The following is a 25,549-nucleotide window of genomic DNA, read 5'->3' as shown; positions in this document are numbered from 1 at the left end:
GTGCCTGTAATTTATTCAATGAATGTTATAGGATCATGCCATAAAATTTAATGAAAACAGTAATTTGTAAGATTTTATCATTTTAATATTCACAAAAAGCAATTAAATTAGTTTCTTTTTTCTAAATTTTTACTTTTGAGAGAGAGAGAGAGAGAGAGAGAGACAGACAGACAGAGTCATGAACAGGGGAGGGGCAGAGAGAGGGAAACACAGAATCCAAAGCAGGCTCCAGGCTCTGAGCTGTCAGCACAGAGCCCAACACGGGGTTCGAACTCACAGAGATAATGACCTGAGCTGAAGTCAGATGCCTAACCGACTAAACCACCCAGGAGCCCCTGGTTTCTTAATATTATCTTCTTATTTTTCCACTTTAGAAGGAAATTGTGATAGTTGCAGTAATTATATAGAATGCAACCTCTCATGCAGATGATTATTTCCCCTTCTGCACTTAATGTGAACATAGTGCAGACGTGCTCTTTGAGGTGCTAGAGAACTTTGTGAGTTGCATGAAATCTTATATTTTTAAAGTAGGTTTGACAGAGAAGTGTGGTGTTTCTATTCACCACACTTTTCCTGGTGGGTGTATCTATACGGATGGATACATTCTCACATGTCACGTACAAAACACATAAAAACATCAAGACCATCCTTCTTTTGTAGGTAAGGAAATTCAGACCTATAGTTTGTGGTAAAACTAAAACTGCTCTAAAAAATGAGGTCTTATGAAAAACGTTCAACCGTATCAACAGGGACATTTAAAGTAAAGAGCAAGGTCGCTTTTCAGGCATTTTCAAACCCAAACCCTTCAACCGAACACCTTGTTATTTTTTCACTTTGGTTCAACTATGGAGGAATATCTTACCTGGTATTTTCAATCATATGTGCATGGTTGATGTCTGTGAAGACAACCTAAAATTCCCCATATCATAGTGAAATAAGATCAAGTTATGATTTTAAGGTGCTTTATTCTTCACCTCTATTGTTGAAGCATCTCACGGAAAAACAGAATGGGTTGTTTTCATCTCTCTTTTTAGAATTCAACAGTAAAACAAATAAACATTTATAAAATGTCTACTATGTGTAAGCAGAAACAAGAAAGGCCTATTTTCAAGGAAATAGAGTCAGGGAACTGAGCTTCAGAAGACAAAGCTTTCTACACTTCCCGGCACTGTCCCATGCACAAGCCTTCATTTAAAAGTTCCTAATTTCCAGAGTTTCTTTAGGAACAGCACAACTGATTATCTATTATCAGAATGTGCTTTGTCAAAGATTTTCTTGAAAGCCTTTTTTACATCCTGATTCCTCAAGCTGTAGATCAATGGGTTTAACATGGGAATCACCACTGCATAGAACACTGAGGCAAATTTGTCTTTATCCAGTGAGTGGCTTGACTTGGGGCGCAGGTACATAAAACTGAGGGTCCCATAATACATGGTAATAGAAAACAGGTGAGAAGCGCAGGTAGAAAAGGCTTTATGTCTTCCTGCAGCAGAATGGATCTTTAAGATGGTGAAGACAATGAACACATAGGATATGAGAACAATGATAAGAGAAAAGAACACATTGAACCCAGCAATGATCCACAGCATCAACTCTTTGACTTGGGTATCAGAGCAAGCCAGAGCAATCAAGGGGACATCATCACAGTAGAACTGGTTGACCACATTAGAGCCACAGAAAGACATGTGGAATGTAGCCACTGCTTATACGAGTCCTACAGTGAGTCCATAAATATAAGAGCTAGTGACCATTTGGAGGCAGAGTTTCCTGGGCATGAGAATGACGTAGAGTAGAGGGTTGCAGATGGCCACATAGCGATCATAGGCCATGACAGACAGCATTAATAATTCCCAAACTGAAAATGTGATAAAGCAACACACTTGAGTGGCACATGCATAAAATGGCATACTTTTAATTTCACGTAACGAGTTTGCAAGGGTGTTTGGAGTGATGGTGGAGGCACCATAAAAATCAACAAAAGCCAGATGACAGAGGAAAAAATACATGGGTGTGTGAAGCTGGGGACTTATTTGGATTAACACAATCAAGCCAAGATTACCCAGGACAGTAACTGAGTAAATCAATAGGAATACACAAAAGAGGATGGCCTGAAACTCTGGATTCTCTGTGAGGCCCAAGAGAATAAACTCAGTGACTGCTGACTGATTGCCTTTTGCCATGAAAGAGATGAACAATAAACAATAAACAACAAATCTACAATAAACTCATCTAGAGCACAGGCTCTGAATAATCTTTACTTTTAAGCAATAATCAATTCAATTGTGAGAAGAGAGTCCTGGCTCATCAGGGTGTTATGTTAAATTCGGCCGAAGAAGAATATTGATAAGCACTCAGAATTATGTGTGGATTTCACTTATGCTTTCAGTGTGAAGGATTTGGTCCAGGAAAAATTCTGTGATACAAAAATTCACCAGGGAGCTGTATAAGTAGAAAGAGAGCATTTCAATTAAAATGTTATAATCAAGATAATGGCAAAATTTTTGTTCTACTTTTCTTTAAATATAAAGAAATAAAAAGGGACATTAAGAATGTAAGTGACTTGGGGCACCTGGGTGGCTCAGTTGGTTGAGCATCCGACCTCGGCTCAGGTCGTGATCTCCTGGTTTGTGGGTTTGAGCTCCGGGCTGGGCTCTGTGCTGACAGCTCACAGCCTGGAGCCTGCTACAGATTCTGTGTCTCCCTCTCTCTACCCCTCTCCCACTCATGTTCTTTCTCTCTCTCAAAAATAAATAAACATTAAAAAAAATGTAAGTGGCTTTGGCAGCATATATAAAAATGATTTAAGTTGTAAGTTTATCTCATGAAGTTATTACAAATTCATTACTTTACAAGAATATTAAAAATTACCAAAATCAAGTGCAGAACATACAAAATGAAAGAAACAAAATATGAATACTGTTATTTATAGGCATCCTGTTTGGTATAATCTTTAAATTTTCTTCTTTTTACTTCTATCCATTGTCTTTTTTTTTTTTTCAATACACCCATAATATTGATTTCAAGGAAAAACAGGACTGTGATTTTTCTGGCTTTGTCTTTTGGCAAAATGCACACCAGCAAATAATTGGCCAAATTTCAAGAGAATAGTTTTCCAAATTTCAAACAGCTTTCAATGATTCGGAGACTTTATTTTACCTTCCTTCTTCAGGTGTCTAAATGGCCCAAGGTGAATAGAACTGAAGCAACTTTTAGAACAACTAAGTGTTACAGAGCACTTCCATAAACCCAGGCTGGTCTCTGAATGCATGCTAGCTAGCAGAATTGAAATCATCCCCCCTCCTCTCTCAAGCATAGCAGAGGATAAATTAATTTGATTTTCCTTTATCACCACATTGTCTCAGGTTACTTCGCATGCACATGATGGTCAAGACAAGTAAAAGATAATAAAATATAAAAAGCACTTCGTCCCCTTAAATTCTGATTAATATCCCCTTGGAAACTTTATCTTGGTTACTATTTTATTTTTTCTCTCCTCTTTAGCACTTTTCAACCATATACCTTAGGAAAAGCATCTACCCGATTTCTCAATTGTATTTATGACTTAACCAAATATAACCTACCTTCCTTTTCCATTAAACCGAGGAATCCCCTCATCAAGTTTACTATTAGCTTCCCTATTCCCAAATCCAATAAAGCTCTTTTTACCTCGGCAGCTTTATAGCACTGACCCCTATTGAATACACCTTTGGTTTCCCGAACAGAGCAGTCTCTGTGTTTATTATTTGTCCATTCTGATTTTCTACCTTGGAGTCTCTGCTTCTATTTAGACAACATATTATTCATGCTTTCATCAAAGCCTTCAGCCTTTCCCTTTTATACCTTCTTGTTCGGTGATTTTATCCAATCCTATGTCTTCAGTAGACACCTATACATTGCTTAAGCACAAACATGTATTTCTATCCCTCATTTATTTTCTATGTTCTATATACATCTAAATGCCTCCCAGAAATTCCCACTTATATATTCTAGACGGTCATCAAGAGTATCACATGTAGAAAATAACTTGGTATCTCTGCGCATTGAACCTAATACTCAGACCTGAAGTATATATTTTACATCTTCAACTAACAGTGCCATTATCCATTCAGTTTTCCAAATCAGACCAATTATCTTTTACTTTGCTTTCCTATTTCCCATGCCAATATTCAATTTGTCCCTGATACCTATTTCATACTTTACACACTTTACATATCTTTTCACTGATATCGGTTCCTTGATCCAACCACAATGACTTGTTATTTGGTTACAACTGGCCCTGAGTTTTTATTCTTGCCTCCAATCTTTCCTGTGTCTCTCTGTTCCTCACAGTTTGGCTTATGTAAACTTTTATAGACACGAACTTCATTTTTATGTTCTCCTGGTGTAATTCTTCAATGTCTTCCTATTCTTCTCAAGGTAAAAGCCTTTCTTCCACATGGCTGACATAACTCTTGAAAATCCGGTTCCTACATCTCAGATCAGGCTCATCTTTTGTGGTTCTCTTCGTATAGTGTTTATGTCACAGGTATTCCAAGCCACCATTGCTATTCGAATGTAACCCAGAATTTTATACACTTAAAAAAAATGTCTAGGGGCGCCTGGGTGGCGCAGGCGGTTAGGCGTCCGACTTCAGCCAGGTCACGATCTCGCGGTCCGCGAGTTCGAGCCCCGCGTCGGGCTCTGGGCTGATGGCTCAGAGCCTGGAGCCTGTTTCCGATTCTGTGTCTCCCTCTCTCTCTGCCCCTCCCGCGTTCATGCTCTGTCTCTCTCTGTCCCAAAAATGAATAAACGTTGAAAAAAAAATTAAACAAAAAATGTCTATTTATTTTTGAGAGAGAGACAGAGAGAGAGAGAAGTGGGGGGCAGAGAGAGAGTGAGGCACAGAATCCGAAGCAGGCTCCAGGTTCTTAACTGTCAGCACAGAGTCCGCCGCGGGGCTCGAACCCAAGAGCCATGAGATCATGACCTGAGCGGAAGCCCGACACTTAACTGAGTGAGCCACCCAGGTGCCCCAATTTTATACATGTTTCTAATCTCTGCGCAGAACACTTTCTCTTTGCCATCATTCCCTTTGTCTGACTTTCCTCCCACTAAACTTCCAGTACCCTGTTGTGCTGCTTCTTCTAGGAGGCTTTCCTGACTTTTCAGGGTAGAGTAAGTGTTTCCCATATATAGGTTTTTCATCCATTGATTTCTTCTTTGTAGCACTTGCCACACTATATGGTAACCAACTGCTAACATGTCTGTAACACATCCTAAACTTGAAACTGATATTGTTAAGCACTAATATTTGTATTTTGTGCCCAAGCGAATCACCTACCTTTTATAGTATCTAATACAAAGATTATCAATAACTTTCTGTTTGATGATTAAGTGAATAAAAGCTATAGATATATAAGTCCAAAGGCTTTCTTACTAAGAACATATTTTTCCTATGATCTGATATTTTTCAATATTCAATACACTGCCATTCAGTTCAACCACAAACCCTCAAGTAGTCCAGTCTAGTGCACCTGAAAGAAATCTTTGTGAAGCCAGTAAAATTTAAAATTACCTGGATATTATGAGATAACTTTCTATTATGTGTGTGTGGTCCCCCAGGAAGCTTTTTTTGGGTATTAAATTATTTTTAGCAAACATTGAAAAACAATATAATTATATATATTCAAGAGCAGACAATTATTTTATATTTAGGGTTTAGGGACAAAGTTATTTCCCTTGAAATGGTAGATCACTTTCTAGGTTATTAGTTAATGAAAGAATCTAGGGTAGAAGAACATTTTAATTATCTCTTTTGGGAAAACAGTTTGATTAATTGTTATCTCTGCTTTAATTTGTGTCACATTGGTTTCATAGTAAAATTATGATTTTTTAAAAAAATAAACATTCAGTTCATGGTCTTCTATTTAGTAGCAGCTTTTGAAAGCCATCAGACAAAAATGAATTTCCCAATTAGTCACAATGAAACCTTTCTTCTGAGATTAGTGTCTCAAATTGTGGTTATGATTGATATTTCAGTACAACTGCAAAGATTAATTTAAAAGAATGTGCATCTTCCTCTCTAGTCTCTAGGAGACCAAAGGCACACCAATCATAGGTCAGTTGATACTTTGTTGTCACTCCACGGAAACTGATGAACCTCTCTAACTAAACGTGCTTTAGTTGAAAACCAGTTGTGTCCACAGGACTGCGGTGGCTGTTTAGCCTCAGCAGCACCTAAGCAGAACAAAAAACAGAGGAGGTTACTGTACTCAGTAAGCAGAGCTCAAGATACTAATTCTGGATAATACTTCCCTTGATGAACCTTGGTATATATGTTATGTGTCTGGTTCTTGGGCTATTGGCGATGGCCTAGCTGTTTAAATGGTAAATTAGACCGCCTGCTGGTAAATTCAAGACATCCTTCTTTGTGGCCGTAAATAGTGGAAGCAAATAGCGATTGCTGATAAATTTGTCTTAGGCTTTATCCAAATGGGTTAAGATGGAGTCCATGCAATTACTAATACATCCTGCTGTACCTGAATTAATGTGTTGGGATAAGGGGACAAGTCATTGCAGAAGCGTCAGGAGAAAGACACCTACTTTTCTCAAAATACCATGATTTATGGGGTTCGTTCACCTGCCTGTGTCTGGGATTCTGATAAGTCTGGTTGCGACTAATACCACAGGTTGACCTTATCCTGTTTTTTGGAGTCCTGTTGAGAGTTACCTTAATTAAAATGTATTGGGAAATTTGAACATATTTGGTTTCAACCCCTGTCAGATTGGCTATGAAACGGCATATTTTTGGGTAAATTGTCCAGAAGCCAAGCCCATGTAGAAATGAAGGGTGGATGTAGACAGACAATTCTTCATGCGTTTCTTATGTTTCTGTCTTTTATTTATTTTTACTTTTTAATGTTTATTTATTTTTGAGACAGAAAGATGGACTGTGAGCGGGGGAGGGTAGAGAGAGAGGGAGACAGAATCCAAAGCATCCAGGCTCTGAGCTGTCAGCATAGAGCCTGATACAGGACTCGAACTCATGAAGCATGAGATCATGACCTGAGCCAAAGTTGGACGCTTAACCGACCGAGTGACCCAGGCGCCTCTCTTTCTGACTCTCTTTTAAGCAGACACCCTTTATTCCAGAATATTGTGTAAGCATGTTTATGTATGAAATAACTTTGGAAAATGGAAAGGATGTCTTTCTTTGAGGGGAGGAAAGTTTTGTTTTTCTGTGCAACTTATTAAAGATAATTTCTCCCTTCGGGGAATATTTTAAGCAGGCTTCTTTACATTACACAACACTATACAAAACCCTGAATTCAGGGTTTCTCGGCAGTGACATAATCTTGTTTCGTGTCCACCATCAACCTGGGCTCCTCTACAACATCCGCTTGAGACTTTGGGGGACAAGGGTAACAGATACAAACATGGAACTCATGGAGCTTGCTGAGTCATGAGTAACAAAGTCCTCTGTCACTTTGGTGTCTTGGGTCTTGTGCCAGAATCTGTGAACTATAGAAGAGTAACTTGTTGGCTAGAAGTGGGACAAAATTTCACACCCTTGACATTCTTTGACAGTTATATAGCTCTATTCAAGGGTAGCCATAAAAGATACTGGAGAAGCGAAACGCCCTGTAAGAACTTAATTCCAAGCAATGCACTTGGTTGTTGACTTTCCCCACAGAAGGGATATCCAGAAGTATGACTGTACTTCATGAGTAGTGGCTAACAGTTTGGCTTGAGGATCAGGGATTTGGAAGTAAGAAAATAAAAACTTCACACAAGTAGTTCTAGACAAGCGATATGAGGAGTGATTTTTCTGAATGTACCGATGCGGGGAGGTATATATGTTCATGGAATAGTCACTTAAGTTACTTTTACCAGAGAAGCTGCTTCACAGTCAAGCAACTATAAACATAATACTGAGCATGTAGTCTATTGTTATACTGAGCCACCTGCATCCTAATGCGATGCGCTCTTAAATAAGGTAGCCATGGCAGGATGGATTGTGGTCATTCTTTGGCTCAGTAAAAGACCCTGTATTCTCTTTTGCTGATTCCTGTACATGCACCACTTGGTACTCAACCTGTCAATAGTAGAGAATAAACTCTGTGTCCAGTTTGACAATGTCCACAGAGGAGCCAACCAGGCTTCTAATGGCAGACTTGTTCTTTTAGCCACTTCAAACATAGAAGAAACAACAGTGTGTCATCACCAGAATGGACCCTTATTGTGATTAGGGATTTCCCTTTCCTGCTCGCCATGCTTCTGATAAAACAGGCAAGTTAGGGGAGTGTTGTCTTTACTATTAAAATATTCTGAGCAACATGGCTTCTGAGCAAGAAGTTTACTTTATAAAAAATGAAGCATGAAATATATTCACAAGCATGAAATTTGCTTGTCTTCCTCGACGTACTGCATGTGACAAAATTTTGCAATGGCCTGTTGCCGACTGATTAAAAGTGACAGCTGTGTGTAACTTTAATGTGTAATTTTTCTCTTGGCCCGAATACAGAGGTCTCCAAATCAGAAGGTCATTAATAAAGTTTTCTCTTCCCACTCTTAAAATGAATAAACTTCCATCAAAATGTTTGTATTATTGGCACAAAGTGAGAGTTTTATAAGATTTACAAAGAATCTGAAACTGAAACACCAAAATGAGAAATGTGTTAAAAGATACCAATCAACTAAAGACTAAAATTAAATAATAAATTCTGAGGTCTTATTTTCATTTTAACTTTTTACTTTGACATAATTTCAGAATTACAGAAAAGATGCTTACATTTTATGAAGAATTCCTGTACATGCTTGACCCAGATTTCCCCAAATGTTAACACTTTACCACACTTTTTATCCTTAACTGTTTAATAACCAGTTGAAGATGTAATGCTTCATTTTCATATATACTTATCTGTCTATATTTACTAAAAGCAGGGGTATTCTTAAATGACAACAGTCCTATTATAAAAATAGGCAAGTTAACATTGGCACAGCATTACTATTTAAACCAGAGACCTTATTCTGCTCTGAAGGACTTGTCTCATTTGCAAAAATTTGAGTTTGCTCTTTTAGTCTTTTTTTAATTATTTTTTTATGCTTTTATTTTTGAGCGACAGAGTGTGAGTGGGGGGGGGGCAGAGAGAGAGGGAGATACAGAATCTGAAGCAGGCTCCAAGCTCTAAGTTGTCAGCACAGAGCCTGACTCAGGGATCGAATTCAGGAATGGTGAGATCATGATCTTAGCTGAAGTCAGACTTAACTGACTTAGCTGCCCAGGCCTCCCCTCTCTTTTAGTCTCTTTGTTAGGTGTTCCACCAGCATTGATGTCATTGTCCCTGTAAGGTCATCAGAACCAACAATTTTTTTTAGATTCATCTTACTGGGAGTACGTGTGTGTGTGCATGCATGTGCATGTATGTGTGTGTGTGTGTGTGTGCATGCATGTGCACATACGTGTGTGTGTGTGCTCATGTGTATTTTTTAGGCAATGTTAATAACTTTAATTGCTTTAGTGATCTGAAATAGATGTGGTTTTTACCAATGCCATGAGTTGGAGTGTTCAAGTAAAAAATTCCTCTATGGAAAAGAAATTTATTTTCAATGATCTATGGAACAAAATTGAACCCACTATTTGCAATTGAATTCATTTTATTTTCTTATCTTTCAATAATTTCGGGAGTCATAATTTTCATAATAATAGAAAATAAAATCAGAAAATTACCGTACACTCTATATCTATAGGAAAGCATGTTACTAATAGTATGCTAATGCAGAACACCCGAGAACTGTTTTTTTTAACATTGTTTCTTTTGTTTTTGTTTTTGTTTCACATCCCGACTCTGAGGGCTTTCAGTTAGACCATAGGTCTTTTATTTTATAGTAAAGCACACCTTTTCTATAATTCTCTTCAAAGCATTTTGACTTCCTGGTTCCTCAGGCTGTATATCAAAGGATTCATTGTGGGGATTACCACAATATAGAAAACAGAAGCTATTTTGTCAGTATCCAGAGAATGGCTTGTTTCGGCTGTATATACATGAAGATAACGGTACCATAAGATATGGTGATGAAGTCAGGTGGGAGGCACAAGTAGAAAATGCCTTTTGTCGGCCTTCTGCTGAATTAATCCTCAGAATGGCAAATAGAATGACTATGCAGGAGATGAGGATGATAAAGAGAGAGAAAAGGGTATTGAAAGCAGCAAGTGTGAACAATATCAGTTCTTTGGCATCTTTATAATGGGTTTTACGGCAGGCCAGACCAACCAGGGAACATCATCACAGTAGAAGTGATTTATTATGTTTGAATTACAGAAAGGTAAGTGGAAGGTTAGAATTGCCTGGAGGAGTCCCACAGAAAAACCATACAAATGTGTAGTGACCACCATTTGAATACAGACCCTTCTGTTCATGATAATGGTATAGAGTAAAGGTTTAGAAATGGCTACATACCTATCATACGCCATGATTGAGAGCATATACACTTCACAGACCACAAACATGATAAAGCAACACAACTGAGTGGCACAAGCAGGTAAGGATATTCTCTTAATTTCTTGGAGGAAGTTCACCAGGGTGTTAGGGGTGACAGAGGAGGTGTAGCAAAAAGCAACAAAAGCTAGATTGCTGAGAAAAGAATACATGGGTGTGTGAAAGAAAAGCTGAGAATGGATATAAATTAGCATAATTAACCCAAGATTACCTATGACACTAATTAAGTAGATCACTAGCAAGATCCCGAAAAGAAGGGCTTGAAGCTCTGGACTTTGTGTGAGTCCCAAGAGGATGAATTCAGTCACTTCCAAATTATTGCTTTCAGCCATGGAATACGTGTAGAAGGATTTCATATTCTTATCTGTGGAACATTCATGCTGGATAATCTTCCACTTCTGGCATTAAGAACTTAACTCATACTTATTTTATGGTGACCAGATTGGAAAGATAATCCTCACTGGTCCTGCCGGCCATTCTCAGGTTTCAATACCACCTGTTTTTAACTTCAACAGATTTGCTCCAGGCAGAAATTCTAACATGTTTAGTGATGTAGGGAATTGTTGAAGATGAATGTCTTGAATTAAAATGTGGAATCTCATATTCAATGAAAACCCAGTATTATAGGCATATCATTTTATCAACGATAAAAGAAATGGGGCACATTTCAGAGTAATATATTAAGATTAAATACTAAACATTTCAACTCCACTGAGAAAACAATTATAAATCTGACTAGACATTATTCTTAGTGTACTAGCCAATGCAATAAAGGAAGGGGTAAAAATATTACTTATAAAGTACATGATATTGTATCTGTACCAGTTCAGTGGAAATAGATATTTATTATGATTGTGGAAAAGTCTTCTGTTATAAATATAATGAAAATGATGCTATAATAAAAAATGTAACTTTCAATAAATGTGAAAATATAGTTTTTAAGATTTCATTTTAAATAATAAATTTAAAGCCTAGTGTTTAATTTAATATTTAACTTCGCACAGTGTTGGCCCTATATGTTCCTGTTGTTTACGTTTGAGCTCAATAAATTCATAGTTTCACGTATTTATTAGTTGAATGGTATTTGGGAAAGGAGAAAAGCCTTACAAGTTAATTCAGATATGTAATGCATGGTGGGTAACCCATAAATCTACTAAATAAAGCTATAAGAACAGTCTGGAGTTTTCTTTCTTTCTTCCTTTCTTCCTTTCTTTCACTTTCTTTCTTTCTTTCTTTCTTTCTTTCTTTCTTTCTTTCTTTCTTTCTTTTTTCTTCCTTTGATAGAGTGTGAGCAGGGGACAGACACACACACACACACACACACATACACACACAGAAAGAGAGAGAAAGAATCCCAAGTAGGCTCTGTACCACCAATGTAGAGCCCAACTGTGGGGCTCGAGCTCACAAACCATGAGATCGTGACCTGAGCTAAAATTGGTCATATGCTTAACCAAGAGAGCCGCTCAGGTGCCCCTGGACATTTCTCTAAAATGTAATGAAGACTTATTTATCCCTACAAATAGTAAACTGTGTTATAAGCTATGGAATGTAAAATAGAGTGGGACTCTGCCAGACCAGTGAATGTTTGTCAACTGGCGTTCAAAAAGTATTGATTTATAGCACCTGTTGTTTTTCTGATTTCTGTGGTATAAATATTCCGACTATTGCTGACTTCAGGCTACAAAGTTAAGGTCACGGAACCTGGAGTTGGGAAATAAATTCAGATTACAGCTTTTGCAAGCTGTTAAGAGAGAGTGGTAGTTATACAAAAATAAGTTGGTATTATAAGCAAAATCATAGAAAATATTATTTAATAAAACACATGCATATTACACCATATGCTAAAGAAATACTCAAATCAATGATGAGTCTCTTTTCATAATGCATTTCTATCTAAAATTATAAGTGTCACTTACACTCATATGCTTATATTGATTAATTTCAAAGAGAAAAAGTTCTTTTTACCAAATATGAAAGAATCAGCCAGCAATAAATTGTTCGTTAGGTTGACCAAATTAAAAGATGATACTATCCGCGGTTGGTAAAGATGTGAGCAAACAAATATAGCCTTGCACAACCAAGGGAGGTGAAATTTGTGTTCATCTTTCTAGAAGGTAGTGTAATAGTAAGCATCAAAATTGTTTAAATTAGTCCTGCTGTTGATTGATACAATGGTTTTAGTGCTAGGCAATTAGTGGAATAATAAAAGTATGCAAGTATATGAATGGTTTCATTTTTACTTCCCAAAACATGAAAGTTGTCAATACTCTGATAGTTACTCAGTTACTGCACATCTCAGTAAAATATTAGGTAGCCATTCAAAAGTTGAAACAAACCTGGATTTATTATTTTTTTTAATTTTTTTAACATTTATTCATTTTTGAGAGACAGAGGGTCAGTGTGGGAGGGGCAGAGAGAGGGAGACACAGAATCCAAAACAGGCTCCAGGCTCTGAGCTGTCAGCACAGAGCCCCATGCGGGGCTCAAACCCACCGACTGTGAGTGAGATCAGGACCTGAGCCGAAGTCAGACGTTCAACGGACTGAGCCACTCGGGCGCCCCCTGTGATATTGACAAGTGTTCACAATGTTAAAAAAGGGCAGTGTGCTAAACAGGTTATATTGTCATAAGTGATTTCTGTAGACACACATCACATTATGACCTACAGATCCTTCACACACGGAGGAAAACTATGCAAACCATAGATATCGCAATGTTAACAGTGGTTATATCTGTGAGATGGTATTGTGGTCTTTTCTTCCTTCCTATTCATTTTGACCATCCTTTACATTTCGCACTATACACTACTTCATTAAACTTGATTTCAATTTCAAATGTACGTTTCCGTTTTACCATGCATTCCATGTTTCTAAGGACTGACAACTTAATTTTTCATATTAATTATTCCTATAATTTGTGTTTATCTGGTGCCCATTTGGATGTGTGAAGTGTTTCTAATCATTTACCACTATAAATACCTTCATAATCCCACATTTTGGGGGGAAATATTTCATTATAATACGTTGCCACGGTGGAATAATTTGTTAACAAATTAAAAACACTTCTCCTCAAAGAGGACAAAACTAATTTACAAAATCATCAAATTCTAAGTGAAAATCATGGTAACTATTTTTCCTCATATTAAAATTATATGACAAATCTTCACTTTTAATCTGAAGTTCTTAAATTTCACTTTATATAGTTTTCTGAATGTTTAACATTTTAAAAAGAAGAGTAGGAAATCTAAATATTGTCAGTTTAAAAAAGGTTTTTATTCTGAATTTTTTTTTATCCTTTGCCTTTTAAAATCCTATGGTAATAGATTGATTCATCAATACTTTTTTCATCTTCTTAACTGCTGAGGAAACTGAGGCATATGTAAGCATACTAAATTGTCTAAGCTCTTTTCATTCAGCAAATGTTAGACCCACTATTCACATTCGGGCTTGTAGACTCCAAAGAATCCATGTTTGTTTTGTTTTGTTTGGTTCTGTTTTAGTATACTCTACACCCAACATGGGGATCCGAACTCACAACCATGAGATTAAGAGTCACATGCTCTACTGACTGAGCTAGTTAGCTCCCTCAATCCATGCTTTTTAATAGCATAGTGGTGGCACAGTGAACCCACAGCTTGACAAGGCAGGAGATTGTGAAGTCAAAGATGTTAATGATAGGCTTTTGGTATATAGAATACAGACTCACAATCTGCTGCAGGAGTTTTGTAAAAAAAAAAATAGGGAGCACTGAAATGTTCAAATAGTAGATAAATGTGCTTCATGAAAAGACAAGGAATAAACTTTTGAGAACCTTGGATCAGAGTAGCCCTGTGTCTCTATGATCCATCAAAATGTATAGTAAGATCAAAAGTGAACCTTGACCTAAGGCAAGTTTAAATATGATCTTCTCTCTCTAGCTCTTAATAACATCCTAGTTTTTTGTCATTAAGCATTTCTATGACCCCTAGACTGAAAAAATTATTAAATGATATGCATGAGTGGCAAACTAAAAATCATTCTCTATGTCATTAAACATTATAAAACTATTGTCGCATTTATTTGAAACAGATGCATGCATATCTATATCTATATCTATTGTATATTATATGTAATATCTGTATATAGATATTATATAATCTATACATCTGTATCTATATCTATGTATCTATATCACAGTTATCAGTTGTGTGTGGTAATCCTTATTTATATATTGCCCCCTCAAGTTCATCAGTACAGCTGGAACTAGAACTCAGGTTTTTAGGTTCATAGAAGGAAGGAAGATATACAAGTACCCATTATTGACGGTTACCCTTTCCATGTTGTTTAATCCTTAAGAAGACTCCAAAATGAGTATCATTGTCCTCATTTAATTGATAAGCTAGTGAAAGCCCACACACAGGCTACATTGTCCAATGGGTTCCTTTTGTTTTAAGCTATACCTTGATTAATAAGGACCAACTTACTGAAGGTTTGCCCACTATGCATCATATGATCCTTGCTACTGGCCAAATGTTTATGATGTTTCCATTATTTTAAGTATATTTATATGGAATTTATATGGAATGGATGATGCCCTTGGGATGCTATCCCTGAACTGCCTAATTATTATTATTTTTTAATTTAGATAATTGGAAAAAATATAGTGAGCTCTCATAGGCTTAAAAAAAAAGCAGTTTACTGCTCTTTACAAAAAGAGTCTTTTGGGACCAAGCCAGGCTTACAGGTCAGTAGAAAGTTGTGTTAAATCAGTCACAAAGTAAAGTTAGGATGTAGTACTATTCTTTTTAATAAATGCAGTATGCTAAATTATAATATGGAACAGCTTTATATTGTCATATTTTTTCTAAGAAATTGGCAAGTCAGAAAAAGAATATTTATACCGTGTGTCATTGCTTTTTATGTGGGATACTGGTAATGTAGCCAGAGATTTCTGAACTGGGAATTTCCGAGAGGTGAAAAGTCTGAACTTTTGTCCATATGTTGCCTGCAACTAGTTATGTAGATAATTAGAGGCTTTTTCATTTATTTGAGAATTGAGAAAATCAGTACTTCTCTATGGACCAAAAATTAATTATTCTTAATACATTTTCCATTACAAAATGAGAATGGATATAAATTCTTACAGTTGTTTTCACATCTAAAATCTCATTTTAAGTGAAAATATTTTGAAAATTTCATTCTACAGTGAACACATATGCAGAAGTTGCATATTAAAAACAGACATTCTGATAGTTTTTAAAGAGCAGACCATGAAGAAAAGCCTGTTTAGATTTACTCAAGTTACTTCCTTAATTTAATGAACACAAAAGCCTGGTTTCTATTGACAATGACTTTCTTCAGAGCATCTTTCACCTCCTTGTTCCTAAGGCTGTAGATCAAAGGGTTCAACATAGGAATGATCACTGTATAGAAGACTGAGGCCATCTTATCCGTGTCTAGGGAATGGTTTGAACTTGGCTGGAGGTACATAAAGATAAGGGTCCCATAGAATATGGTGACCGCCAGCATGTGAGAGCCACACGTGGAGAAAGCCTTGCGCCTGCCCTCAGCTGAGCGCATCCTCAGGATGGCAGAAATAATGTACGTGTAGGAGACAAAGACGACCAGAAGGGAAGAAATGAACATGATCCCAGCACAGACAAAGATCCATAGCTGTTTGGAGTGAGTGTCTGAGCAGGTTAGCCTGAGGAGAGGCATGTCATCACAATAGAAATGATTGATGACATTGGAGTGGCAATAGGAGAGGCGAAAGGTGAGGATAGTATGAAATAGTGCAACCAGGAAGCTATAGCTGTAGGGGACAACCACAAGCTGAATGCAGATTCCTGGGGACATGACAACCAGGTAGAGGAGAGGGTTACAAATGGCCACGTATCTGTCATAGGCCATGGAAGCCAGTAGCAAGCATTCAGCGGTCATGAAGGCCAGGAAACAGCCTAATTGAGCAGCACATGCATTGAAGGAGATGACATTTTGTTTGTACAAGAAATTCCCAAGCATTTTGGGTGTAATGACAGAAGAGTAGCAAAAGTCAACAAACGCCAGGTTGCTAAGAAAGAAGTACATCGGTGTGTTGAGTCTTGAGTCTGTTCTAATGACTAGGATCAAGCCGAGGTTACCAACTACTGTGAAGAGGTAGATAGATAAGAAAACCACAAAGAAGGGCGTCTTTAATTCCTTTCGATCTGTGAGGCCCGTGAGAATAAAATCCTTTACGTGGGTGCAATTTATCTGAGCCATATCTTTCCAAGGCTTCTGCATAGGAAAGCAGAGAAAAGAGTTAAATTCAAGTTGCTACTCCTATGAGTAGTAATTTTATACTTTACTGTCTTGTGAAGAGGTTTAGTTGCCAAAATAGTGATTGTTAGCATATTGTGATTCTGGGAATGAGATGGAGAACAGAAAGAAATATATGCGGGAAAGGCATATTTCCCTTCTCTCAAATCCATTGTCTATAGAAAGATGGGACCCATGGAATAGTCCACATTGTTGTCCCAAAGCTGACAGAAAAATAGTTTGTATTTTTTATCTTACTTTAATAATTTGTCACTTAAAGTCCCTTCTAGGTTGCAGAATAATCTTCATAGTTATATTAACAATTCAAATACTAAAAATGGGTAGAGAGGGTACAATGAGATATTTATTGGTCTCATTTGATCTTGCTAGACCTTTATGTAAAAACCATATTGTAATGCCCACTTTACACACGAGGAAGAGGAAACTGAAGTAGTAACACCTGAAACAAAAGCAGATAACTGGTCTGAGTATAGGTAGTTTGGTTTCACACTCGTATGTTTTTAACTCAGGAGACCATATCTCATCATTTTCAAATTTTGCTTTCTATCATACTGCCCACACATCGTTATCTCTGAAACATGAACCTACATGATCCAAGGGAATGAACCCTCACAAATTTTACAATATATTTCGAATGAAAATAAACTGATATTTGCTTTCCAAGAGATTTGAAAATGTATGTCTCTTTATAAGTCAATTTATGTTTCTTTCAATTCTTTTTACCTTTTATTAAGGAAATATAAATTTAAATTATGTTTTTGTATTCATCCTCATTTTCTTACTTTAGGTTGGATATTTATTTTTCTTATTCATTTTGACTGACTTTCCTAATTGAACTATTGAACATCTAAATATAATTTATGGAAATCTATTGTAGGAAACCATAAGAATTATAGAACTGTGTTCATACTGTTAATGTTAAATGTCATCTCTCTTCTCCTTTTCTTCTCCCTCTCTCTTTCTCTCCCTCTCTCTCTGACTGTCTCTCACTCTCCCTCTCTCCCTCTTTTTCTCTCCTTCTATCTCTCTGTCTCATCTTTATACCTGAGAAATGAAAACAAATCTTTCTTAGATAAACTCATGCAAACTGCTTTATACACTCTGGAAATTGAACAGGGAATAAATATACAAATCTAATAAAAATTTATGTTTCTTCAAATTTTATCCAGAGTTTACTAATAGCTCTGTTGTAGCTCTTACAACTATTATTCAACTTATCCAAAAACGCATTTTAGTTATTTTTTGTTTGTTTCAATCAGTATGTTTATTGGGAAACACTGTGGGGTAAGTAAAAACTTTTAAGAAATACTTACTTACTTTAATTTTATCATAAATAAATTGTATATTCCTTTCTAAAACATTAATATTCATGGAGTTTTAATGTCTAATTACAGCAAAATGGAAATTGATATAAATAAGAATTAGCAACCCATCTATTCCAGATATCTAATTTTCATATTAAAAATGAAAGTCAATCTAAGCAAAATGTTTTTTTTTTAAAAGGAGAAAGGAACAAGAAAGGGAAAATAATGGGGTGCCTGGAGGCTCAGTTGATTGAGTTTCCAACTCTTGATTTTGGCTCAGGTCATGATCCCAGCATTGTGGATTGAGCTCTGAGTTGGGCTCCATGCTCAGGGCTTAAGATTCATTCTCTCTCTCTCTTCTTCTGCCCCTCTCCCCCCACACTCTAAAAAGGGGGGGGAGGCAATAAAATAAAATTTTTATTTATTGGTCTGCTCATAAAAGATCTTTCTGTAGACTATTAGCTTTCAGACTCAACATTTTTGTGTCACAAACCACAGAAATAAATAGTTATTACATGATGGCAATGAAATTAATAAATATATCCAGAATGATACTCTCATTACCCGGCATGCACTTACCTTGCATGTTCTTTTGTGTTCGAATAGAAACTGTTCTACATATCAGATGAAGAGTTAATACCCAAAATCTATAAAGAACTTCTCAAACTCAACACCCGAAAAACAAAGAATCTGGTGAAGAAATGGCAAAAGACATGAATAGACACTTCACCAAAGAAGACATCCAGATGGCCAACTGACACATGAGAAAATGCTCCACATCACTCATCATCAGGGAAATACAAATCAAAACCACAATGGGATACCACCTCACACCTGTCAGAATGGCTAACATTAACAACTCAGGCAACAATAGATGTTGGTGAGGATGTGGAGAAAGAGGATCTCTTTTGAATTGCTGGTGGGAATGCAAGCTGGTGCAGCCACTCTGGAAAACAGTATGGAGGTTCCTCAAAAAACTAAAACTAGAACTACCCTATGACCCCGCAATTGCACTATTAGACATTTATCCATGGGATACAGGTGTGCTGTTTCGAAGGGGCACATGCACCCAATGTTTATTGCAGCGCTATCAATAATAACCAAAGTATGGAAAGAGCCCAAATGTCTATTGATGGATGAATGGATAAAGAAGATGTGGTATATATATATATATATATATATATATATATATATATACAATGGAGTATTCCTCAGCAATCAAAAAGAATGAAATCTTGCCATTTGCAACTATGTGGATGGAACTTATGCTAAGTGAAATTAGTCAGTCAGAGAAAGACAAATATCATACGACTACACTCATATGAGTACCTTAAGACACAGAACACATGAACATAAGGGAAGGGAAGCAAAAATAATGTAAAAACAGGGAGGAGGACAAAACATAAGAGACTCTTAAATATGGAGAACAAACAGAGGGTTACTGGAGGCGTTGTGGGAGGGGGGATGGGCTAAATGGGTAAGGGACATTAACGAATATACTCCTGAAATCATTGCTGCACTATATGCTAACTAATTTGGATGTAAATTTAAAAAAATAGAAAAATATGTAACTACAAAAAATATTTCAAACAAAGAATCTGTTCTAATTAATTGAAATATTACAGTTAAGATTCTAAAAATGGAATCATGATCTACTTACTAGTAGTTACAACACAGTTCCAAAAGCTACACGCTAGCATAACACACACCATCACCAATCTCACTAATCTGAGTAGATGAGCAACTTACCTATAAACAGATCTAAGCAACACCTCCCATCCTGATCAATAAGCAAGACTGTGCACATTCCACCCTTTTCTTGGTTATGTCCAACTGCTACTCCCTTAGGAGCCTATCTCAATTAACTCATTCACTCTTTCAATAATATATATTGAGAACCATTCATTTCCAAGCACTACTGTCTGAGAACTGAGCAGCCGAAGAATAGGCAGTAGACTAGACTGGAAAGAAAGCTTTACCTCAATTTCCTTTATTTTTCTGGTCTCTTTTCTTCTCAATTGTTTTGCTTCACTACAACACACAAAATTCTGACATTTGTACAGACAAACCATTTTACTTTGTATTAAAAGTAAAGCATGAATTATATTTAAAAGTATATGTAAACTTTTATAATCTCATCCCTTAATATTTTTATAATCGCAATTCCATTCAATTCTCTCTACGAGCAGTGGACATCCACTGGTCCAGTTAATCAAACTGGTCTCCACTTGTCAATAACAGCATGCCCTTCCTTGCTTCTCTACTTTGTTCTTGCCATTTCCAGTGCAGTAAAACCTTGGTTTGCAAGCATAATTCATTCCAGAAATAGGCTTGTAATTTAAAGCACTTGTTTATCAAAGTGAATTTCCCCTTAAGAAATAATGGAAACTCAGATGATTCGTTGTCAAACTCCAAAATATTCATATAAAAAATGAATTACAATACTGTAATATAATACAGAATAATAAAGAAAATACAAAATATAAAGACAAATAAACAATTAACCTGCATTTACCTTTGAAAACCTTCTTGGTTGATGTGAGGGAGATGAATGACAGGAGGGTTATTGTCTGGGACAACTTTCACTATAACTAACGGAACCACTGCTATCTATTGGCCCGATGGAATCTTTTTATTTTCCTGCAACTTTAACAAAGAACTTATCCAATGATCTAGAATGAAGCAAAACATTCCCAAGCTTAGTCTTGTATGGAAAAGCAAAGGACTGTCCGTAGGTGCTTCGAAGTGACAAAAAATACACTAGCGCCAGTTGTGGGCTCCATCCAAAGTTCTGAAAGATCACTGATTTCTGCCAGGCACCAGAGCCTGAGACTGAGCATCCAAGCATGGGAGATGATCACCCACAATCCCGCAGTGAGAGAGAGAGAGAGAGAGAGAGAAAGATTGAAGATCCTTTGGCTTATTCGTGATCATGTTACTTTCAGCATCATGTACTGCTTGCATTGCAAGACATCACTCATTTATCAAATTAAATTATTATAAATGTTTGCTCATCTTGTGGAACACTCACAGAACAAGTTACTTGCAATCCAAGGTTTTACTGTACTCTTCTTTACAAGAAAAATGGATGATGAAAGGAACATTCTTTTATCCTTAATGCCTGTTGAAACATCATCTATTCTGTGAAGAGCTATTTCCCATGTTAACATATTTCATATGTTTTTTCTAGAATCACTTGAGACATAATTCATTTATAGTTCTCGCCACGTGTATAACGACCATCTGTATCCATACGTCTTCCCTTTCTAGATGTTAGTTAGACATTTTAAAATTGAGAGCCATGATGGTTTTTTGTCATTTCCTAGTGCAGTCTCTTCTACATGTTAGATAATAAAGAAATAAATAGTAACATTCGGTTAACTATTTTGAGATTAATATCATAATAATTATATTTGAATATTTCTTCCTCTTATTCTTATGTTACAGTCATTGCTTTGGAAAATATTTCTAAAGACACACTGGTGATCTTTGTCCAATATACTCCCCACTAATCCTGCGTGAATTCTCTAGCTATAATAAATGCAGAGACACAGTTTTGGCATAGATTATAATCTGATAAGTCACGGGCCTGATTTTTCCAAATTTCTTCAGAGATTCTGAACTGAAATTTTTATTTTCTTTAATCTGAAAAGAAATTATATATACGAAATAAAATACATATAAAATATATAATCTAAAAATAAAAATATGCATAAATAAATATATATTTAAATCCAAAAAGAAACACATATAAATATAAATAATATAAATATAAATATAAATATATCTAATGCAAAATCAGAGAAAACAGTTTACTTTTATTTTACGAAATGCACTAGTCCATCATGTTATACTCTATTTAATTAAAAAAATTTTCACATTTATTTATTTGAGAGAGACAGAGCGTGAGTGGGGGAGGGGCAGAGAGCGAGAGGGAGACACAGAATCCGAAGCAGGCTCCGGGCTCCCAGCTGTCGTCAGCACAGAGCCCAATGTGGGGCATGAACTCACAGACTATGAAATCATGACCTGAGCTGAGGTCAGATGCTTAACCGACTGAGCCACCCAGGCACCCTCTACTCTATTTAATTTTTAAAATTCTTATCTTGAGCTGCTACAGGATTGTTAATAAGTCAATAAGTCAAAGCCCACCATTTTGAAATATATTCTTCTTATCTACCCAGGTAGAAGGTGCTCCTCTTTCTTCACACAATGGGTCTGAATAGCAGGTGACTGCACGTATTTATTAGTGTCTCTGTCCCAAAAGATCTTGCCTCACAGCATGATGCAAGCAAGATTATTAGAAAAATTACAGTCCCTGTTCAATTGATACCTCGAGAAAGCTTTGAAGGTTTATTGATGTGATTCCCTGTTTGTAAAGAACTGCATATCTATATCTCTGTCATTAGTACAGTATTATTGCTCTAAGGTTCTCCTAACTCTTAAAATATTATGATTAGTTAATTTTTAAACATTATTTTTGTGGTAGTAGATGATTAGTGTCAATCTTTGAGATTTAAAGGGCAGGTGTGAATTACATTTTTAAAACTCTCATAACTTCCTGTGAGATGAGTATCTATTTCCTTTAAGGACCTCCCCCTTAATGCTGTATGCACAGGGCATTTGGTAAAAGCTCTGGGCATTAGTTTCCACCCTAGTCACTTTGACCTAGATGATGAATAAGAAATATGTTGCCAGTGGTGCATGGGGAATGAAGTGTGGATACGTGAATTTTATACACTGGCTATGAATTTAAAATTTTCTCCTATCCTTTGAGCAAAAAGTTAACTATAACACTGGGCTGCGATATAATGAAGAAGGGGATGGAGTCTTACATTTCTTTTCCATGATGTATTAAAAAGACACTGTGAAGGAGAAAATATAGCAAAGGCTTAAAAATCACATGCTGCTTACATTGTGTAAATGATGATCAAGCTAGGGAAAGATCAAGATAGGAAATTGTATATGTTTGAACTACATGTTCCAGATATTAAGTAATACTTTGAATGTATACTGCCTTTTTCTTCTGCGTCCCTGTTTGGGGAACACATCTGGTACAATTGGCTAAATATCCCATCTCTACTTGTGTCTTGTTATAAAATGCCGCGACTTGAGGTTTGGCATTGAGATGCTTGTCCATTATGTACAGTACAACACTTAAAAACAAACTAACAAAATCCTGAGGAGCAGTGATTCTGAGCAAGGCATTCAATGCTGAATGTAATTAAAAGGACACTCTTACTAATGAATCAGAAATAATTGTTTATTTTTTAAATGTTTATTTATTTTTGAGAGAGAGAGAGAGACAGAGTATGAGCAGGGAAGGGGCAGAGAGACGGGGAGACACAGAATCCGAAGAATGCTCCAGGCTCTGAGCTGTCAGCACAGAGCCGGACGCAGGGCTCGAACTCCGGAACCATGAGATCATGACCCGAACCAAAGTCGGACACTTAACTGACTGAGCCACCCAGGCACCTCTGAATCAGAAATATTTAAAGAGTATGGGGCACCTCGGTTAAGTGTCTGACTACAGCTCAAGTCATGATCTCATAGTTCCTGAGTTCGAACCCCGCATCTGGCTCTGTACTGATAGCTCAGACCCTGGAGCCTGCTTTGGATTCTGCGTCTCCCTCTCTCTCTGCTCCTCCCCCATTCATGCGCTGTCTCTCTCTGTCTCTCAAAAATAAATAAACATTAAAAAATAAAAAGAAATATGTAAAGAGTTCAGAAATTACGTTCGATTCCTCAATTCTTTTTTTTAATCTTAAAATATTGTATCAGGTAAAACAATTAAATAAAATACAACTGATAGAAGACATTTTATAAACGGTCATGGAAAACCATACCTACATTTTATATGGGAATCCAGAAACTTTATTCCATGAATCCTGCATGTACATTTACCCGATGGTCCTGTTTAATGTCAATCCATACCTTCCTATTCAGACTTGTAGCAATCACTGTCAGTATCCATAAGTATTTCATGGCTTAGCTCCTCCCAAGCATCCATTTCCTCACTCATGTCTCATCACAAACAAGATTTATAAGGCATAGTGTCTGCGAATAAATGTATAATAAAACCATGCTCAGTGAACAGAACTTGGCTGATCAGACAAGTGTAGTAAATTAAGGATTTCCATCTTGTAACATTAGACTAGATCAATAATATTTTAACATCAATAGTGGGTGCATACTAAAAGACTCTACATGGGACGCCTGGGTGGCTCAGTTGGTTAAGCATCTGACTCTTGATTTCGGCTCAGGTCATGATCTCATGGTTCAAGAGTTGAAGCCACGTGTCGGGCTCTATGATGACAGTGCAGAGACTGCTTGGGATTCTCTCTCTCTCTCTCTCTGCCTCTCCCCTGCTCATGTTCTATCTCTCTCTCTCTCAAAATAAATAAATAAACCTAAAAAAATAAATTAAACACTACATAATTTTATTCTTTCCTATTACTTAGTGGATCTATACATTCCCATACCTAAGTTCAGGGTAATAAGAAGATTCCAAAGGACTTTGTGGTCTCCTTGCTTACTAAAGCGTCTGCTCTAGCTGTCCATTCTAAAACTAGGACCATTCATCAATAATTTTACAAAAAATTAAAGGAAACAAGGGACAATGCAAAGTATCCACTAAAGGCTTTGTCACGATGTTAGTATAACTGATAAAAGAAAACATTTTCGGGGAGCCTGGGTGTCTCAATTGACTAAGCATCTGCCTCTTAACCTTGGTTTGGGATTCTGTCTCTGCCTCTCTCCCCCCTACCCCACTCCCTCTCTGTCTCTCTCTCTCTCAAAATAAATAAACTTAAAAAAAACCCCAACATTTCTCTGGGATGCCTCAAATTTCTTCTCCCCAAATTGGGTAGTTTAGAAAGAATTTAACTTAATTAGGGAGGAAATTAGTAGGGAAGAGTTTAAAAAGGATTTGGGGGGCAGGTAATCTAAGGATACCTCAATTACAATTCTTTCATGTCTATGAGTCTAATTTTGTTTTGTAGGATTGCATTTCTTTTCTTATATCATAGTTCTTATGCCTAAATATTTAGTGCCTATACTTGAAGAAGATCTTCAACACTGGAATTCATTTATAAGTAATGTGAACATACCCATAGCAGGTTAACATGATTTTCTATATACAGGCATACCTCAAAGATTTTGAAGGTTAAGTTGCACACCACTGTTATAAATAAAGTATCACAATAAAGCAAATCAAATGAATTTTTTTGTTTTCCTAAGGCATATAAAAATTACGTTTACACTATAGTCTATTAAGTGTGCAATAGCAGTATGTCTAAAAAACAATGTACATAATTTAAAAAACTTTATTGCTAAAATATGCTAACCATCAACGGAACTTTCAGTAATTCATAACCACTGGCCACAGATTACCATAACAAACGTTTGGAATATCACAAGAATTAGCAAAATGTGCTAGAGACACAAAGTAAGCAAATGCTTTTGGAAA

General features: G+C 36.5%; 2 protein-coding genes and 1 pseudogene across 2 annotated transcripts; all 3 read right to left on the bottom strand.

The window, feature by feature from the left end:
- Positions 1 to 1,238: 1,238 nt before the first annotated feature.
- LOC124506489 (olfactory receptor 5AL1-like) lies at positions 1,239 to 2,180 on the bottom strand. The gene is given in 1 exon segment (XM_047072563.1): positions 1,239 to 2,180. A coding segment is annotated over 1 exon segment (942 nt).
- Positions 2,181 to 9,857: 7,677 nt separating this feature from the next.
- On the bottom strand, positions 9,858 to 10,825 carry LOC124504669 (olfactory receptor 5AL1-like; annotated as a pseudogene).
- A 4,935-nt stretch (positions 10,826 to 15,760) lies between these two features.
- Positions 15,761 to 16,720, bottom strand: LOC124505401 (olfactory receptor 1044). The gene has a single exon (XM_047071352.1). It carries the CDS (start codon positions 16,718 to 16,720, stop codon positions 15,761 to 15,763), a length of 960 nt encoding a protein of 319 aa, XP_046927308.1.
- Positions 16,721 to 25,549: the final 8,829 nt, after the last annotated feature.

Source organism: Lynx rufus, unplaced genomic scaffold, assembly GCF_022079265.1.
Source record: "Lynx rufus isolate CCGP_SWC_20201006 ecotype Redwood Valley unplaced genomic scaffold, mLynRuf1.p SCAF_9, whole genome shotgun sequence".
In the NCBI taxonomy this organism is placed as follows: Eukaryota; Metazoa; Chordata; class Mammalia; order Carnivora; family Felidae; genus Lynx; species Lynx rufus.
This window is presented reverse-complemented; position numbering and strand designations above follow the sequence as displayed.